Consider the following 14,063-nt stretch of genomic DNA (forward strand, 5'->3'; position numbering starts at 1 on the left):
CTCATACATAGACACTCTGGCTTTACTCAAAGTCAGCAGCATGTCGTTAGTAAAGATTGGTCAAAGTTTGTGTCTTCCACACTGGCTTCATGGAATTCAAAGTACAATTCTTGTCTTTTTATAATTTGGTCCGATATATCTGGATGTGTAGTGTCAGTGTTTGTTGCCAGCATGTCATTCCTAAGTTTGTTTATCTTCCAATGGAAAAAGTCATTAAAGTAGTTGGCAATGTCAGTGGGTTTTGTGATGAATTTTTCAATTCCTCATCAAACCAAGGGGATTGAACAGTTTTTACAGTAATGTTCTTAATGGGTGCGTGCTTAATGGAATAAGCAATTTCATAAATGTGTCAAGTGCAGCGTCTGGTTGCTCCTCATTACAGACCACAGACCAGCAAATATTATTTACATCAACAACATATGAATCACTACAAAACTTCTTGTATGACCTCTTATACACTATATTAGGCCCAGCCTTTGGAACATTGGTTTTCCTAGATATGGCTACTATATTGTGATCACTACATCTGATGGATTTGGATACTGCTTTAAAACAAATTTTGAATTCAAATGTTTAGAGAAAGATGTAACTAATAGACGTGCTTTATCTACAATTTAGCTGCAATCCCTCTCTGTTAAAATAGTAAGATACATTCAATACTTTATCTACAATTTAGCTGCAATCCCTCTCTGTTAAAACGTCTAGTGGAGGCTGATATAGATTGTTGGTTGTTTAACTGAATAGTGAGGAAATGCACGTTACTTTCTATATCCATTTTTAGCAACACCTTCATAAAGTGAAAAATCATATATTTATAAAATAAAATAAAAAAATCCTATCTAACACTGATTTATGATCTGTGTTTTATTTTCAAGGTAACCACTTCAATACATTACTAACACTTCATATTCACTTCACACATTCCGTGTTATTATATCACAATATCACGTGTGTATGTGACACCTTCTGGTATGTAATAGGCGTGTAAAAGAGATTTGAACAATTCTGTGTGTGTAGTTGTAGTGTGTGTGTGTGTGTAGTGTGTAGTTGTAGTGTGTAGTTGTAGTGTGTGTGTAGTGTGTAGTTGTAGTGTGTGTAGTGTGTATGTAGTGTGTGTGTGTGTAGTGTAGTGTGTGTGTGTAGTGTGTATGTGTGTGTGTAGTGTGTGTGTGTAGTGTGTGTGTGTGTGTAGTGTGTGTCCTGTTCTTGTTGTAGCAGATGAACGTGGTAGGGCTGCAGTTCTCATTGTTATTGTCGTTCGTTACAGACACCGTAGCCACGGGACAAGATCGATGTATCAAGGCAGGAACAGAATTTAGCGTTTTATAGAGAGAAACATATATATATATATAAAGCAGAATTATTCATATTGTGTGGAGGATCAGGTCAATAATGAAATCCTATTGGATATCACAGGGTCTACACCCGACTGGACAGAGAGAGAGATGAAATCCTATTGGATAACACAGGGTCTACACCCGACTGGACAGAGAGAGAGATGAAATCCTATTGGATAACACAGGGTCTACACCCGACTGGACAGAGAGAGAGATGAAATCCTATTGGATAACACAGGGTCTACACCCGACTGGACAGAGAGAGAGATGAAATCCTATTGGATATCACAGGGTCTACACCCGACTGGACAGAGAGAGAGAGATGAAATCCTATTGGATATCACAGGGTCTACACCCGACTGGACAGAGAGAGAGAGATGAAATCCTATTGGATATCACAGGGTCTACACCCGACTGGACAGAGAGAGAGATGAAATCCTATTGGATAACACAGGGTCTACACCTGACTGGACAGAGAGAGAGATGAAATCCTATTGGATAACACAGGGTCTACACCCGACTGGACAGAGAGAGATGAAATCCTATTGGATAACACAGGGTCTACACCTGACTGGACAGAGAGAGAGAGAGATGTGAGGAGAAATACAACACTACGCACACACACACTACACAGACACACAGACACACACGCACACTACACATACACACACTACACACACACACACACTACACAGACACACACACTACGCACACACACACTACACAGACACACACACTACACACGCACACTACGCATACACACACTACACACACACACACACACACTACACACACACACACTACACACAAACACTAGACACACACACTACACACACACACACACACACTACACACAAACACTAGACACACACACTACACACACACACACACACACACTACACACAAACACTAGACACACACACTACACACACACACACTACACACAAACACTAGACACACACACTACACACACACACTACACACACACTACACACAAACACTAGACACACACACTACACACACACACACACTACACACAAACACTAGACACACACACTACACACTACACACACACACACACTACACACACTACACACACTACACACAAACACTAGACACACACACTACACACACACACTACACACACACACACTACACACAAACACTAGACACACACACACACACACACACACACACACGGCCGGTCTGCTCATTTGTCAGTATTGTGTAGCTGCCTATGGTGGCAGATTGACACAGGTGGCATTTTCTGGGTTAAACTGACCCACTGACACACATCCAACAACAACACATAAAACCTCACATAATTCTTCCCCCCCCCAAAAAAAAACATTTACAATTTCTATCAACCATATGGCATGTGTTTTGTTTTTTTTAGGTATTTTTTAATTAGGTGAGCGCTAATGTCGCCCTGTGGTAAGCAGTGCCCACTTTGTCAAAGGCAAAAGGGACACACAATATGTATCTTATCCATTCCCAGCATGCCTCTCCAGGGTGCTGTTGGAGGGATGCATTGCTGCTGCGCTCCACCAACGTTCCGTCCAAAATAATATCATCTGACATAAATCATGTAGCAGATACGGGATATGGTAGAAAGAGTACGCAGCCTTTTCTGTAGCCTTCAGGCTGGAAATAAAATGGATGACAATGTAATGAGGCTTACGTTTTTTTTTTTACATCATGCAGGTTTCTCCAATCAAATAGCCTAACCTAAAATGGTGGCCAATCAAATATAGTCAAGCCTGCAAAAAAAAATGTGCTGTTATGTTAACAAACAACATATCCTAAAAACAGGATAGGTCAAAGTAAAATGGACGATAACAACTGTTGTCCAGGTTGTTTCACCCCATTGTCATGATCAGTGGTTTCAAGTTTGTATCCGTCAATTTTTGACAAGCTGATCATAACAACAACAACAACAACAATGTTTGAGAGCCTTGTGTGCTGCGAAACACGACCCTGCCAAGCCGCACTGCTTCTTGACACACTGCTTGCTTAACCCGGAAGACGCTGGGCCATCGTGTGCTGCCTCGTTGGTCTCCCGGCTGCGACACAGCCCGGGATCAAACCCGGATCTGTAGTGACACCTCTAGCATTGATTAGTACTTTAGACCGCTGCGCCACTCGGGAGGTCTTTTCAACTTTAATTCAGAACCAAAAATGTGCCTGATTTCAAACATCTGGAAAATACATATTTTCAACGTCTGGGAAAATTATTTATTTTCGACGTCTGGATAATAAGTATTTTCAACTTTCATTCAGAACCGAAAAAATGAACTTGATTTCATGGTCCTGGAAAATATGTATTTTAAACATCCGGAAAATACGTCTTTTCACCTTTCATACAGAACCTAAATTGAACCTAACTTAAATCAGAAAGGACTCTATATGTGTATGCTTGACTGGCTCTGTCTTTCAACTGACTACATTGACCAACGGTTGAATGGTTCTCTAACAAAGGGAATGGCTGCTAGTCAGGTTCATGTAAATTACCAATCTCTCAAATAATCCCTTTTCCATAAGGAAAAGATCTGAGCACTTTCTTTCACGATGAAACGTGAAAAAAAAAATACCATTTACATTTTCAACTCTGAACTTTGTCCAACAGATTCTTTTTCATTTTATTCTGTGTTTGTCTACGTTTGTGTGAGAGAAGGGGATAAAGAGAAACGGAGAGTATTATTTGTGGGCTGAGTGTGTTCACTATTATATAGAATAGCCTCTCCTATCAACCTAGGGCGGAAAGCAAATCATTTTGAATGAATTAAAAGTATGAGATTATAGTTATTAAAAAAATATATACAGTATCATGTTAAATGTAATTTTTTTAAATTAAAAACATCTCTATGTTTATCATTAATGTAATCGTTAACCAGATACCTTTTCAAATATACCTGCAGACCATATAGAATTTTCTATGTTACAACAACAGCTGGGCTATGGTATTGATGGCTGATATCAATCAATCTTTTCAATTTACATATTTATGTGTGTGTGATTGTGAATGTTTGATGTGTGAGAGGAGAGAGAAAGTGAGAATGAAAAGCTCAAAAGAAGAAAAAAAGTATTTGTTGGAATTGACCTCGTTTTGAAAATGAAAAAAAAAATGACTGAAGAAATGAAACGTATGTGTGATGTATTTAAATAATTTTTTATTAATAAATATCCCCAATGTTTTAAGAATGTAAGACAACATCATCAGATATGTTGACTTATTTTACCGTATAGAGTCCGTCGTTTACCGGTCTGTTTTCCCTTGAGAGGGAATTTGTTCAATATATAAAGAAATATGATTGTTCATTAATATATTGATGGAAAATAAAATAGTATGGCTATGTTTCATGATTATATAAATATATTTATGAAAACATTTCACCTAGCACAGTGAAAGCTAGAAGTGAAAAACCAATGTCTCAGGACACATTTTTAGATTTGTTTTAATTTTTGTTAAATAATGTTATTTATTGAACTTCTACTATTTAAGACGAAGATTTAACTTCTAAAATGTTCAGAATATTTTACTTTATTTGTTAAGACGAAGATTTAACCACTAAATTATGTTGTGGCTGCAGTGTGTGTAATGTGCAGTGTGTAATGTATGTGTAGTCAATGAATCAATCAAATGTATTTATAAAGCCCTTCTTACATCAGCTGATATCTCAAAGTGCTGTACAGAAACCCAGCCTAAAACCCCAAACAGCAAGCAATGCAGGTGTAGAAGCACGGTGGCTAGGAAAAACTCCCTAGAAAGGCAGGAACCTAGGAAGAAACCTAGAGAGGAACCAGGCTCTGAGGGGTGGCCAGTCCTCTACTGGCTGTACTGGGTAGAGAGGAACCAGGCTCTGAGGGGTGGCCAGTCCTCTTCTGGCTGTGCCGGGTGGAGATTATAACAGTACATGGCCACTAAGGCCAGATCGTTCTTCAAGATGTTAAAACGTTCATAGATGTCCAGCAGGGTCAAATAATAATCACAGTGGTTGTCGAGGGTGAAACGGGTCAGCACCTCAGGAGTAAATCTCCGTTGCCGAGCAGTGTGTGCGAGGTGCAGTGTGTGCGAGGTGCAGTGTGTGCGAGGTGCAGTGTGTGTAATGTGCGAGGTGCAGTGTGTGCAGTGTGTGCAGTGTGTGTAATGGACAAGTATGTAGACACCATTTCAAATGAGTGGATTCTCGCTATTTCAGCCACACCCGTTGCTGACAGGTGTATAAAAATCGAGCACACCACCATGCATTCTCCATAGACAAACATTGGCAGTAGAATGGCCTTACTGAAGAGCTCAGTGACTTTCAACGTGGCACCGTCATAGGATGCCACCTTTGTGAAGTGGAAACATCTAGAAGTAACGGCTCGGCAGCGAAATGGCTGGCCACAAAATCCCAGAACGGGACCGCTGAGTGCTGAAGCAAGTAAACATCGTCTGTCCTCGGTTGTAACACTCACTACCGAGTTCCAAACTGCCTCTGGAAGCAACGTCAGCACAACAACTGTTCTTCTGCAGCTTCAGGAAATGGGTTTCCATGGCCGAGCAGCCGCACACACACACAAGCCTAAGATCACCATGCGCAATGCCAAGCGGTGGCTGGAGTGGTGTAAAGCTCACCGCCATTGGACTCTGGAGCAGTGGAAACGCGTTCTCTGGAGTGATGAATCACGCTTCACCATCTATCAGTCCGATGGACGTATCTGGGTTTGGCGGATGCCAGGAAAAACGCTACCTGCCCCAATGCATAGCATCAACTGTAAACTTTGGTGGAGGAGGAATAATGGTCTGGGGCTGTTTTTCATGGTTTGAGCTAGGTTCCTTAGTTCCAGTGAAGGGAAATCTTAACGCTACAGCATACAATGACATTCCAGACAATTCTGTGTGGAAGAACTTGACTGGCCTACACAGAGCCCTGACCTCAACCCCATCGAACACCTTTGGGATGAATTGGAACGGCGACTACGAGCCAGGCCTAATCACTCCAACATCAGTATCCGACCTCACTAACGCTCTTGTGGCTGAATGGAAGCAAGTCCCCTCAGCGATGTTCCAACATCTAGTGGAAAGCCTTCCCAGAAGAGTGGAGGCTGTTATAGCAGCAATGTTCCAACATCTAGTGGAAAGCCTTCCCAGAAGAGTGGAGGCTGTTATAGCAGCAATGTTCCAACATCTAGTGGAAAGCCTTCCCAGAAGAATGGAGGCTGTTATAGCAGCAATGTTCCAACATCTAGTGGAAAGCCTTCCCAGAAGAGTGGAGGCTGTTATAGCAGCAATGTTCCAACATCTAGTGGAAAGCCTTCCCAGAAGAGTGGAGGCTGTTATAGCAGCAATGTTCCAACATCTAGTGGAAAGCCTTCCCAGAAGAGTGGAGGCTGTTATAGCAGCAATGTTCCAACATCTAGTGGAAAGCCTTCCCAGAAGAGTGGAGGCTGTTATGGCCCATGATTTTGGAAGGAGATATTCTACGAACACATACTTTTGGTCATGTAGTGTATTTCCTAAGCTTTCTTATATCTCTTAACTATAGGATAGACACTTCAAAACCTTATTCCTCATGATTTGCCATTTAATGAATGTGTTATTCAATGCTTTTCTATGGGCTATTGTAGTGGCTCAGTTGGTAGAGCATGGTGTTTGCAACGCCAGGGTTGTGGGTTTGATTCCCACAGGGGACCAGTATGGGGGAAAAAAAATATGTATGAAATGTATGCATTCACTACTGTAAGTCGCTCTGGATAAGAGCGTCTGCTAAATGACTAAAATGTAAATGTAAAATGTAGTAAAGGCCAAATGCAATATTTGATCAAATACATTTTTTTTTTTCTTCATCTTTTTACCTGCAGGGGTCCTAAAATGTCAAATCAAACCGCTAAATGACCCCTGGTATGACCTTGTTAAAACAGTTCCTTATGTTAGCTGTAGTGTTGTGGTTCTTGTTGTGTTCTATTATCACGAGGAGAAAATGTAACCCTCCACTGGTCCAGTGAAAGACCATCATAAACTACAGACAAAACACTTTCTTAGCATGCTGTTACTGCCCTGTCTCTTATGGTTGTTGCGTCTGTTGTATATGGGTTGTTTAACCTTGTGCTGTTTGACCATGAGTCCAGGCCACAGTCGGCCTGCTGAGTGGAACACTAGTGCACTGGGCCGTGTGTTGATGGGGGGGGGCACACGACAGGGATGGGTTGGGGAGTGAGGCCTGTTCAGGCCTGGGGGGCTGGGCGGATGGGGAAGGGCTAGAGGCTGGGAACGTGTGTGTGATGTGAGGACAGGGGTTGGGGCCGGTGCCATGTCTGATGTGGAGGGGGGGGGACGAGGACAGGGGCTGGGGCCGTGTCTGATGTGGAGGGGGGGGACGAGGACAGGGGCTGGGGCCGTGTCTGATGTGGAGGGGGGGGGACGAGGACAGGGGCTGGGGCCGGTGCTGGAGGACCTTTAGCTGCGTGTCTAAAGAACAGTGCAGCGTAGCCTTCCGCTCACAATAAGCCCAGCCTTTGAAGTGGATCTTCCCACTGCTCCCCTTCCTCCCTCTGCTCCCCTTCCTCCCACTGCTCCCCTTCCTCCCTCTGCTCCCCTTCCTCCCTCTGCTCCCCTTCCTCCCTCTGCTCCCCTTCCTCCCTCTGCTCCCCTTCCTCCCTCTGCTCCCCTTCCTCCCTCTGCTCCCCTTCCTCCCTCTGCTCCCCTTCCTCCCTCTGCCCCCTTCCTCCCTCTGCTCCCCTTCCTCCCTCTGCCCCCCTTCCTCCCTCTGCTCCCCTTCCTCCCTCTGCTCCCCTTCCTCCCTCTGCTCCCCTTCCTCCCTCTGCTCCCCTTCCTCCCTCTGCTCCCCTTCCTCCCACTGCTCCCCTTCCTCCCTCTGCCCCCCTTCCTCCCTCTGCTCCCCTTCCTCCCTCTGCTCCCCTTCCTCCCTCTGCTCCCCTTCCTCCCTCTGCTCCCCTTCCTCCCTCTGCTCCCCTTCCTCCCTCTGCTCCCCTTCCTCCCTCTGCTCCCCTTCCTCCCTCTGCTCCCCTTCCTCCCTCTGCTCCCCTTCCTCCCTCTGCTCCCCTTCCTCCCTCTGCTCCCCTTCCTCCCTCTGCTCCCCTTCCTCCCTCTGCTCCCCTTCCTCCCTCTGCTCCCCTTCCTCCCTCTGCTCCCCTTCCTCCCTCTGCTCCCCTTCCTCCCACTGCCCCTAACCCCCTCCTAATGCATATTCACTCGGTCCACCGCTCAGATCATTTGTTAACAAGGGGGCCACTCGCTCTCCATTTCAGACAGATGCCACAACTAGTCCCAATTTCCGAGGCTAGCTAGTGGCAGGGGCCCGTGTGGCAGGCAGCGGTCTTTGCGTGCTATGCTGCCTGACTGACAGACGCTGAGCCACCCTGAGAAGGGCCTAATTACGGTGCATTGTGAGAGTCCATTATGCCAGTGCAGTGTGAGTGATCCCATTGACCTTGGCCTGACATTATAAGCTGTGGCTAATCTGTTTACTATGTACTTCTAACACCTCCTTTTATCCCCTCCCTCTCTCTCTACCTCCCTCTTTCTCTCTCTCTCTCTACCTCCCTCTTTCTCTCTCTCTCTACCTCCCTCTTTCTCTCTCTCTCTACCTCCCTCTTTCTCTCTCTCTCTCTCTCTACCTCCCTCTCTCTCTCTCTCTCTCTACCTCCCTCTTTCTCTCTCTCTCTACCTCCCTCTTTCTCTCTCTCTCTACCTCCCTCTTTCTCTCTCTCTCTCTACCTCCCTCTTTCTCTCTCTCTCTACCTCCCTCTTTCTCTCTCTCTCTACCTCCCTCTTTCTCTCTCTCTCTACCTCCCTCTCTCTCTCTTTCTCCCTCTATCTCTCTCTCTACCTCCCTCTTTCTCTCTCTCTACCTCCCCTCTCTCTCTCTCTCTCTCTCTCTCTCTCTCTCTCTCTCTCTCTACCTCCCTCTTTCTCTCTCTCTACCTCCCTCTTTCTCTCTCTCTACCTCCCTCTTTCTCTCTCTCTACCTCCCTCTTTCTCTCTCTCTACCTCCCTCTTTCTCTCTCTCTCTACCTCCCTCTTTCTCTCTACCTCCCTCTTTCTCTCTCTCTACCTCCCTCTCTCTCTCTCTCTCTACCTCCCTCTTTCTCTCTCTCTCTCTACCTCCCTCTCTCTCTCTCTCTCTCTCTACCTCCCTCTCTTTCTCTCTCTCTACCTCCCTCTCTTTCTCTCTCTCTACCTCCCTCTCTCTCTCTCTCTCTCTCTACCTCTCTCTCTCTCTCTCTACCTCCCTCTCTTTCTCTCTCTCTACTTCCCTCTTTCTCTCTCTCTACTTCCCTCTTTCTCTCTCTCTACCTCCCTCTTTCTTTCTCTCTCTCTACCTCCCTCTTTCTTTCTCTCTCTCCCTCCCTCTTTCTTTCTCTCTCTCTACCTCCCTCTTTCTTTCTCTCTCTCTACCTCCCTCTTTCTTTCTCTCTCTCTCTCTACCTCTCTCTCTCTCTTTCTCCCCCTCTCTCTCTCCCTCCATCTTTCTCTCTCCCTCTTTCTCTCTCCCTCTTTCTCTCCCTCTCTCTCTCACCCTCCGGCTGGCTGGTTAGCATCACAATGGGCCTGCCCCTTAACCCAGCAGCCGACTCTGCCCGCTCAGCACGCCACGCTCTGTCTCTCATCGCCACCGCCAGACCGCCGGCCTTCATCACAACCATCGCCAGAGAGGTAAGACCTGACCTCCTGTTTTTCATGTCTCCATGTCGTCTCGCTGTCGTCTCCATGTCATCTCCCCTTTACCTCTGTTACTCTGTACATGACCTTTCTGCTTTCACACTCCACCCTGCCCTTCCTTTCACCCTCTCCTTCCTTTCCTACCTTCCCCCTTCACTCCCTTACCCTTCCCCCTAACCTCTCACCCATACCCCTAACCTCTTCCCCTACCCCTAACCTCTTCCCCCTACCCCTAACCTCTTCCCCCTAACCTCTTCCCCCTACCCCTAACCTCTTCCCCCCTACCCCTAACCTCTTCCCCCTACCCCTAACCTCTTCCCCCTAACCTCTTCCCCCTACCCCTAACCTCTTCCCCTTACCCTTCCCCCTACCCCTAACCTCTTCCCCTTACCCTTCCCCCCTACCCCTAACCTCTTCCCCTAACCTCTTCCCCCTACCCCTAACCTCTTCCCTCCACCCCTAACCTCTTCCCCCTAACCTCTTCCCCTAACCTCTTCCCCCTACCCCTAACCTCTTCCCTCCACCCCTAACCTCTTCCCCTACCCCTAACCTCTTCCCCCTACCCCTAACCTCTTCCCCCTACCCTAACCTCCCCCCTAACCTCTTCCCCCTACCCCTAACCTCTTCCCCCTACCCCTAACCTCTAACCCCTACCCCTAACCTCTTCCCCCTACCCCTAACCTCTTCCCCCTACCCCTAACCTCTTCCCCCTACCCCTAACCTCTTCCCCCGAACCTCTTCCCCTAACCTCTTCCCCCTACCCCTAACCTCTTCCACCTACCCCTAACCTCTTCCCCCCTACCCCTAACCTTTTCCACCTAACCTCTTCCCCTAACCTCTTCCCCCTACCCCTAACCTCTTCCACCTAACCTCTTCCCCCTACCCCTAACCTCTAACCCCTAACATTTTCCCCCTAACCCCTAACCTCTTCCCCTACCCCTAACCTCTTCCCCCTACCCCTAACCTCTTCCCCTACCCCTAACCTCTTCCCCCTAACCCCTAACCTCTTCCCCCTACCCCTAACCTCTTCCCCTACCCCTAACCTCTTCCCCCTACCCCTAACCTCTTCCCTCTACCCCTAACCTCTTCCCCCTAACCTCTTCCCCTAACCTCTTCCCCTAACCTCTTCCCCCTACCCCTAACCTCTAACCCCTACCCCTAACCTCTTCCCCTAACCTCTTCCCCCTACCCCTAACCTCTTCCACCTACCCCTAACCTCTTCCCCCTACCCCTAACCTCTTCCACCTAACCTCTTCCCCCTACCCCTAACCTCTAACCCCTAACATTTTCCCCCCTAACCCCTAACCTCTTCCCCCTACCCCTAACCTCTTCCCCCTACCCCTAACCTCTTCCCCCTAACCTCTTCCCCTAACCTCTTCCCCCTAACCTCTTCCCCTAACCTCTTCCCCCTACCCCTAACCTCTAACCCCTACCCCTAACCTCTTCCCCTACCCCTAACCTCTTCCCCCCTACCCCTAACCTCTTCCCCTAACCTCTTCCCCTAACCTCTTCCCCCTACCCCTAACCTCTTCCACCTACCCCTAACCTCTTCCCCCTACCCCTAACCTCTTCCACCTAATCTCTTCCACCTACCCCTAACCTCTTCCCCCCTACCCCTAACCTCTAACCCCTACCCCTAACCTCTTCCACCTAACCTCTTCCCCTAACCTCTTCCCCCTACCCCTAACCTCTTCCACCTACCCCTAACCTCTTCCCCCTACCCCTAACCTCTTCCACCTAACCTCTTCCCCCTACCCCTAACCTCTTCCCCCTACCCCTAACCTCTTCCACCTAACCTCTTCCCCCTACCCCTAACCTCTAACCCCTAACATTTTCCCCCTAACCCCTAACCTCTTACCCCTACCCCTAACCTCTTCCCCCTACCCCTAACCTCTTCCCCCTACCCTCTTCCACCTACCCCTAACCTCTTCCCCCTAACCTCTTCCCCTAACCTCTTCCCCCTACCCCTAACCTCTTCCACCTACCCCTAACCTCTTCCACCTAACCTCTTCCACCTACCCCTAACCTCTTCCCCCTACCCCTAACCTCTTCCCCCTAACATTTTCCCCCTAACCCCTAACCTCTTCCCCCCTACCCCTAACCTCTAACCCCTACCCCTAACCTCTTCCCCCTACCCCTAACCTCTTCCCCCTAACCTCTTCCCCTAACCTCTTCCCCCTACCCCTAACCTCTTCCACCTACCCCTAACCTCTTCCCCCTACCCCTAACCTCTTCCACCTAACCTCTTCCACCTACCCCTAACCTCTTCCCCCTACCCCTAACCTCTTCCCCCTACCCCTAACCTCTTCCCCCTACCCCTAACCTCTTCCCCCTAACCTCTTCCCCTAACCTCTTCCCCCTACCCCTAACCTCTTCCCCCTACCCCTAACCTCTTCCACCTAACCTCTTCCCCTAACCCCTAACCTCTTCCCCCTACCCCTAACCTCTTCCACCTACCCCTAACCTCTTCCCCCTACCCCTAACATCTTCCACCTAACCTCTTCCCCTAACCCCTAACCTCTTCCACCTACCCCTAACCTCTTCCCCCCTACCCCTAACCTCTTCCCCCTAACATTTTCCCCCTAACCCCTAACCTCTTCCCCCCTACCCCTAACCTCTTCCACCTACCCCTAACCTCTTCCACCTAACCTCTTCCCCCTACCCCTAACCTCTAACCCCTAACATTTTCCCCCTAACCCCTAACCTCTTCCCTCTACCCCTAACCTCTTCCCCCTACCCCTAACCTCTTCCCCCTAACCTCTTCCCCTAACCTCTTCCCCCTACCCCTAACCTCTTCCACCTACCCCTAACCTCTTCCCCCTACCCCTAACCTCTTCCACCTAACCTCTTCCCCCTACCCCTAACCTCTTCCCCCTACCCCTAACCTCTTCCCCCCTACCCCTAACCTCTTCCCCCTACCCCTAACCTCTTCCCCCTACCCCTAACCTCTTCCCCCTACCCCTAACCTCTTCCCCCTAATCTCTTCCCCTAACCTCTTCCCCTAACCTCTTCCCCTAACCTCTTCCCCCTACCCCTAACCTCTTCCACCTAACCTCTTCCCCCCTACCCCTAACCTCTAACCCCTAACCTCTTCCCCCTACCCCTAACCTCTTCCCCCTAACCCCTAACCTCTTCCACCTAACCTCTTCCCCCCTACCCCTAACCTCTTCCCCCCTACCCCTAACCTCTTCCCCCCTACCCCTAACCTCTTCCCCCTAACCTCTAACCTCTTCCCCCTACCCCTAACCTCTTCCCCCTACCCCTAACCTCTTCCCCCTACCCTCCTTAACTCTGTTTTTTGTGTCCTGTATGTCAGGTCCACAGACACACAGCCATGCAGGCTAACTCCCAGTCGCAGCAGAATGTCCACACCACCTCTCTGGGCCGGGCTAAGACAGAGATCGTCAGGGTTCTAGATATCCTCATTGAGAAGATGCCGACTGACGTCGTGGACCTGCTGGTTGAGGTACGACTTACAGTCCAAGACCTGGACAATCACATGCTTTCACTTTGTTTTACCTTACATCCTGAAATCTAGTTCATTCGTTTAGAATTAATGGCAGTGCCATGACAAAAGGTCATTTTTGTTAGTAGGTCTGTTTTGAGGTGACTGGTTGAGGTATGGACTATTGGTTATTGCTGGGTATTTCTCTCTCCTTCCTCCTCTAGGTAATGGATATTATCATGTACTGCATCGAAGGCTCTCTGGTGAAGAAGAAAGGGCTGAATGAGTGTTTCCCTGCTATTTGCAAGTGAGTAATCATGTCCTCGTTCCCGGTCCTCGTTCCCGGTCCTCGTTCCCGGTCCTCGTTCCCGGTCCTCGTTCCCGGTCCTCGTTCCCGGTCCTCGTTCCCGGTCCTCGTTCCCGGTCCTCGTTCCCGGTCCTCGTTCCCGGTCCTCGTTCCCGGTCCTCGTTTCCGGTCCTCGTTTCCGGTCCTCGTTCCCGGTCCTCGTTTCCGGTAGAGGCGGCAGGTAGCCTAGTGGTTAGAGCGTAGAGGCGGCAGGTAGCCTAGTGGTTAGAGTGTAGGGGAGGCAGGTAGCCTAGTGGTTAGAGCGTAGAG

The 14,063-nt window shown here is 48.4% G+C and overlaps 1 protein-coding gene across 3 annotated transcripts in view; it reads left to right on the forward strand.

The window, feature by feature from the left end:
* LOC106572123 (WD repeat-containing protein 7) overlaps positions 1 to 14,063 on the forward strand; it is a 376,679-nt gene that overhangs the window by 330,271 nt on the left and 32,345 nt on the right. For all 3 annotated transcript variants that reach the window (XM_045693965.1, XM_045693962.1, XM_045693964.1), the window contains 3 exons: positions 9,879 to 9,996; positions 13,319 to 13,468; positions 13,672 to 13,754. In XM_045693965.1, the coding sequence (XP_045549921.1) occupies positions 9,879 to 9,996; positions 13,319 to 13,468; positions 13,672 to 13,754 (351 nt within the window). The remainder of the gene's footprint in view (positions 1 to 9,878; positions 9,997 to 13,318; positions 13,469 to 13,671; positions 13,755 to 14,063) is intronic.

Source organism: Salmo salar, chromosome ssa01, assembly GCF_905237065.1.
Source record: "Salmo salar chromosome ssa01, Ssal_v3.1, whole genome shotgun sequence".
Taxonomy (NCBI): domain Eukaryota; kingdom Metazoa; phylum Chordata; class Actinopteri; order Salmoniformes; family Salmonidae; genus Salmo; species Salmo salar.